The sequence below is a fragment of the Oncorhynchus mykiss genome, chromosome 30 (assembly GCF_057628025.1).
Source record: "Oncorhynchus mykiss isolate SJ-2025 chromosome 30, ASM5762802v1, whole genome shotgun sequence".
Taxonomy (NCBI): domain Eukaryota; kingdom Metazoa; phylum Chordata; class Actinopteri; order Salmoniformes; family Salmonidae; genus Oncorhynchus; species Oncorhynchus mykiss.
In genome coordinates this window covers 5,290,001-5,295,958 of record NC_143051.1, presented here as the reverse complement: position 1 = coordinate 5,295,958, position 5,958 = coordinate 5,290,001, and the positions used below count along the sequence as shown (strand labels likewise).

At 47.4% G+C, this 5,958-nt stretch overlaps 1 protein-coding gene across 1 annotated transcript in view; it reads right to left on the bottom strand.

Annotated features, from left to right (window-relative positions):
• Window positions 1–519: 519 nt before the first annotated feature.
• Window positions 520–5,958, bottom strand: part of dlgap3 (DLG associated protein 3) — a 39,035-nt gene continuing 33,596 nt past the window's right edge. The window contains exons 9-12 of the mRNA XM_090228536.1: window positions 4,852–5,170; window positions 4,522–4,613; window positions 2,314–2,460; window positions 520–969 (exon numbers count right to left, since the gene is read on the bottom strand). Of these exons, the coding sequence (XP_090084662.1) occupies window positions 646–969; window positions 2,314–2,460; window positions 4,522–4,613; window positions 4,852–5,170 (882 nt within the window). The 3' untranslated portion in view covers window positions 520–645. The remainder of the gene's footprint in view (window positions 970–2,313; window positions 2,461–4,521; window positions 4,614–4,851; window positions 5,171–5,958) is intronic.

Genomic DNA, 5,958 nt, shown 5'->3' with positions numbered 1-5,958 from the left:
GCCGCTGTCGCCTCGTGTTCACTCCTTCTGTCTTGCCATGTCCTGGAATGGCATGATGATGGGACCCAGCATCCCCAGCAGTAAAGGCTTGAGAGAGAGAGTCAGTATACGCAGAGAGATGCAGGTCAGAACTGAAGGGATGAGACATTTGGTATGGCTCTATATCAGGGGTGAGTAATTCCAATCCTCGGGTGTGTCTGATTGGTGTCACAGTTTTGCCCCAGCTAACAAACCTGACTTCAATAATCACCGAATCATGATCTTCGGTTTAGAATGACATTTGATTAATCAGCTGTGTTTTCTAGGGAAGGGGAAAAAGTGTGAAACCAACCGTGTCCTGGAGGACTGGAGTTGCCCACCCCTGGTCAACATCGTTATTGAGGGGGTTCAGTGTATGGGACTTGGGAGGGTTGCTGTTGATCTAGGGTAGTCTAGTGGTCCGATAGGAGGTTATAGGGCCACGTTTAGAACGGTCCCAGTGTTCAGAGTCAGATCTGTAGATCTCAAGTTCTTGTAGGTTAGGATAGAAGTCTGATACGGGTCTCCTTATATGTCCATGTTCAGTGTCTGAGCCTCGGGATGTAAATCTCCACCCATGTTCAGAGTCGGTTCTGTTCACTGGGATAAAGGGCTGTATCTCCATGTTCAGAGCCGGGTCTGAGCCTCTGGGATGTAGATCTCGATGCTGTCGGCGCTCTCCGTGGCTGAGTTCTGTCTGAAGGAAGAGGACCTCTTGGTCTGGAGCAGTCTCCTGCGTGCTTCCGTCCTCTGTCTGTCCCCCAGGTCTAAGGACTTCTCCCGGACAGGCACGGCCCGTCCCACACCCCCGCTACGGGGCATCACCAGCACCCCTCCGCCTCCTCCTACCCCTCGTTCCACTGAGAGGTCGCTGACGCTGTCGGCACGGAGACTGCCGCTCACCCCCCCAGCTGGCTTCTTTGGTAGTGGGGGAGGAAGCTTCTTGTCATCCTGAGGGGAATGACGGGAGGAGGGATGTGGGAGGAGGGATGTGGGGAAGGGGGATAATGGGGGGGGATGAGGGGAGGGGGGTGAGGGGAGGAGGGATGTGGGAGGAGGGATGTGGGGAAGGGGGGGGGGGGTGACGGGAGGAGGGATGAGGGGAAGGGGGGTAATGGGCGGGTGAGGGGAGGGGGGATGAGGGGAGGAGGAGTAATGGGGTAATGGGGGGATGAGGGGAGGAGGGATGTGGGGAAGGGGGATAATGGGGGGGATGAGGGGAGGGGGGTGAGGGGAGGAGGGATGTGGGAGGAGGGATGTGGGGAAGGGGGGGTGAGGGGAGGAGGGATATGGGGTAATGGGGGGGATGAGGGGAGGAGGGATGAGGGGGAAGGGGGGTAATGGGGGGGATGAGGGGTGAGGGGAGGAGGGGTAAGTGGAGGGGTGACGGGAGGAGGGATGAGGGGAGGAGGGGTAAGGGGGGGGTGACGGGAGGAGGGATGAGGGGAGGAGGGGTAAGGGGGGGTGACGGGAGGAGGGATTGTGTGGTTGGTAAAGTTGGATGATAGAGTCAGTGGGATGTGGTGGACATTATGGAAGGATGATAGAGTCAGTGGGATGTGGTGGACATTATGGAAGGATGATAGAGTCAGTGGGATGTGGTGGACATTATGGAAGGATGATAGAGTCAGTGGGATGTGGTGGGCAAAATGGAAGGATGATAGAGTCAGTGGGATGTGGTGGACATTATGGAAGGATGAGCAGGATCATGGGAGAATGAGAGAAGGTTTAAGGTAGAACATGAGAGGAGGGTGAAGGGCAAATAGAAGATTGTAGTGGAGGGGGGGACAGATGTATAATGTGATGTGAAATACAAAACCAACATAATAAAGACGACCATGAAACAATACAAACGGAGAGTAGACGTAGCAGAAAGGAGTGCAGAATATTCCCCACCAAAAATAAAAACACCAATATGGATCAGTAAGTGAAAGAAGAGAGGAAGGAAAGGAGGTAGGAATTGTTAACACTTGTTAATAGTTGCCAGTTGCTACTGTGAGTTTTGTTCTTCCTGTCTTTTCCAAAACAATATATCAACAATATTGTCATAAAGCTTTGAAACAGCACTCAGTCATTTTAGTTAAGATGGGCTCAGCTAATTTTTTGGCAATCAGAAATAACACGAAACTTTAAAAGCTTAACGCCCCCCCCCCCCCCTTGATGTTGTGTAGTTTCACAGCCAGGGCTTGGAGGCAGCAGAACCATCTGTGCCACTCTCCGACACACTGCCATCTTGGCTCTGGGGAATGACCCAGGGTCAGGGGGCAACAGGGCAAAGCAGATCCCGGCTCTCACTTTCTTGTCTGGGGGAAGCCTCCAGCCGGAGTCCTTGAGCCTCTGGAGGTGCTGGAACTTGCCCTTGACGTCTTCCACGTTGAGCTGGAGCAGGTCCCAGAGCCCGGACAGGTCCTGAGAGGTGGGCTGAGGGTACGCCGACGGGTCCTGGAGGGGTGAGGGGTGGAGGGGCAAAGAATACATTTGTGGGGGTAGGGATCATGAGAACCGATTACGAGAAAACTGTAGAATAAATCTCCATAGCTAGGGTTTATTCATATTGGTAGATACATTATCCCCATAGGTAGGACTCACTCATATTGGTAGATACATTATCCCCATAGGTAGGACTCACTCATATTGGTAGATACATTATCCCCATAGGTAGGACTCACTCATATTTGTAGTTACATTATCCCCATAGCTAGGACTCATTCATATTTGTAGTTACATTATCCCCATAGCTAGGACTCACTCATATTTGTAGTTACATTATCCCTATAGCTAGGACTCACTCATATTTGTAGTTACATTATCCCTATAGCTAGGACTCACTCATATTTGTAGTTACATTATCCCCATAGCTAGGACTCACTCATATTTGTAGATATGCCCATACTGTAGCCAGGGCTCATTCATATTGGTTGACAAAAGATAGAAGAGAACACAAATAAACACACACACCTTTGTTTTACTATCCTTGTGGGGACCAAAAATGTATTCCCATTCAAAATCCTATTTTCCCTAACCGTTAACCAAACCCTAACCTTAACCTTAACCCTAAACCTAAATCGAAACCTAGCTTCTAATCCTATCCCTGAACCTAACCCTAACCTCTAATCCTAATCCTAACCTCTAATCCTAATCCTAACCTCTAATCCTAACCCTAACATCTAATCCTAACCTCTAATCCTAACCCTAAACCTAACCTCTAATCCTAACCTCTAATCCTAACCTCTAATCCTAACCCTAACCCGTAATCCTAACCGCTAATCCCTAACACTAACCTCTAATCCTAATCCTAACCTCTAATCCTAACCCTAACCGGTAATTCTAACCTCTAATCCTAACCCTAACCTCTAATCCTAACCCTAACCGGTAATCCTAACCCTAACCTCTAATCCTAACCCTAACCTCTAATCCTAACCCTAACCTCTAATCCTAACCTCTAATCCTAACCCTAACCGGTAATCCTAACCTCTAATCCTAACCTCTAATCCTAACCCTAACCGCTAATCCTAACCTCTAACCCTAACCTCTAATCCTAACCCTAACCGCTAATCCTAACCCTAACCTCTAACCCTAACCTCTAACCCTAACCTCTAATCCTAACCCTAACCGGTAATCCTAACCCTAACCGCTAATCCTAACCCTAACCTCTAACCCTAACCTCTAATCCTAACCTCTAATCCTAATCCTAACCTCTAATCCTAACCCTAACCTCTAATCCTAACCTCTAACCCTAACCCTAAACCTAACCTCTAATCCTAACCTCTAATCCTAACCTCTAATCCTAACCCTAACCGGTAATCCTAACCTCTAATCCTAACCCTAACCTCTAATCCTAACCCTAACCTCTAATCCTAACCCTAACCTCTAATCCTAACCCTAACCTCTAATCCTAACTCTAACCGGTAATCCTAACCTCTAATCCTAACCCTAACCTCTAATCCAACCCTAACCGGTAATCCTAACCTCTAATCCTAACCCTAACCGCTAATCCTAACCCTAACCTCTAACCCTAACCTCTAATCCTAACCTCTAATCCTAATCCTAACCTCTAATCCTAACCCTAACCTCTAATCCTAACCTCTAACCCTAACCCTAAACCTAACCTCTAATCCTAACCTCTAATCCTAACCTCTAATCCTAACCTAACCGGTAATCCAAACCTCTAATCCTAACCCTAACCTCTAATCCTAACCCTAACCTCTAATCCTAACCCTAACCTCTAATCCTAACCCTAACCTCTAATCCTAACCCTAACCGGTAATCCTAACCTCTAATCCTAACCCTAACCTCTAATCCAACCCTAACCGGTAATCCTAACCTCTAATCCTAACCTGTAACCTCTAACCCCAAACCTAAAATAGCCTTTTTCCTTGAGGAGACCGGTGAAATGTCCCCACATTGTCAAAAAATGTTTTGTCCCACAAGGATAGTGAAACCACACACACACACACACACACACACACACACACACACACACACACAGTAACAACCACTCACCACGCTTTGCTGGCACAGACGGAAGAACTGCTGGACCTTCTGGGTCATGAGCATCTGGGCACTGCCCACCGCATTACGGATCAGCTCCAGAACTGGACAGGAAACACACAGGAAACAGGATGTAAGGCAACAGAAAGACGGGGGAAGTCAGGACACAGGAAGTAGAGAGTCAAACGTGTGAAACTTGTGAGCTAAGGCTCAAACCAGTCCATGTTTCCTATAACTTACTTCCTACTCTTTCTGACAACCCCCCCACCACTCATCCAACATCTCACCCCTCTTCCACCCTGCCTCCCACCCCCTCTCCCCCTTTCCTCCCCCTTTCCTCACCCTCCTCCGGCAGCTCGTTCTCCTCCGCCTCTCTTTCCATGTTCTGACACCATCCCTCCATCCTCTCCACCTCTGTCTGAAGGAGGCGTAGGAAGAACTCTCCGTCTCTCAGACAGGGCGAGGCGCGACCGGAATCAGGTAGACTACGGAGACCCCCCTCCAGTGAGGGCTGGGGTGTGCCTATCCAGCCACCACGGTCTGCAGCGAGGGGCAGGGGGGAGTGGGCCCGCGGGGGCAGCGGGGGGATCTGGTGGGGGTCTGTAGCGTAACCATCCTGGACATAGTCTTCTCTGTAGGCCCACTGGCCCTGGGTGTGCACCTAGAGAAAACCAGTAGCAACAACCAGTTACGCTGATGGGGAGGCTAAATGCTAAAGGCTAAAGGCTCAACAACAACAACAACAACAAAAACAATTCAACACAGAACCTGAGCAAATGAAAGGGTTTAAAGTCAAAGTAAATCAAGTTAGGGAGAGATGGGAAATTTACACAACAGTTACCCAGAGAAAAATGGGGGAGGGTCATGCTTTTTCAATTTCGGTCAGGGGGGGGGGGGGGGGGGGGTTAGTATATATTTTTCTATTGAGTCCTGGGGAGGATCATGTAATTTGTAATCAATTAAATGTCATATTGCTCAGGGTTTAGAGAACGATGTCTTTATTATAGTATCTCGATGTGTGCCCTGTGCTGCCCCTCATCCCTGATTATCTGCTGAGCGCACAATATCAAGTGTGCCTAGTGTGGTCTCAATCAAATGATCCATCTCCTTTATTATACGTTACAAGCTAGATAGATATACAGATAGATAACTATAATATATAGCTAGATAGATATACAGATAGATAAATATAATATATAGATAGATAGATATACAGATAGATAAATATAATATATGGCTAGATAGATATACAGATAGATAAATATAATATATAGCTAGATAGATATACAGATAGATAAATATAATATATAGATAGATAGATATACAGATAGATAAATATAATATATAGCTAGATAGATATACAGATAGATAAATATAATATATAGCTAGATAGATATACAGATAGATAAATATAATACATAGCTAGATAGATATACAGATAGATAAATA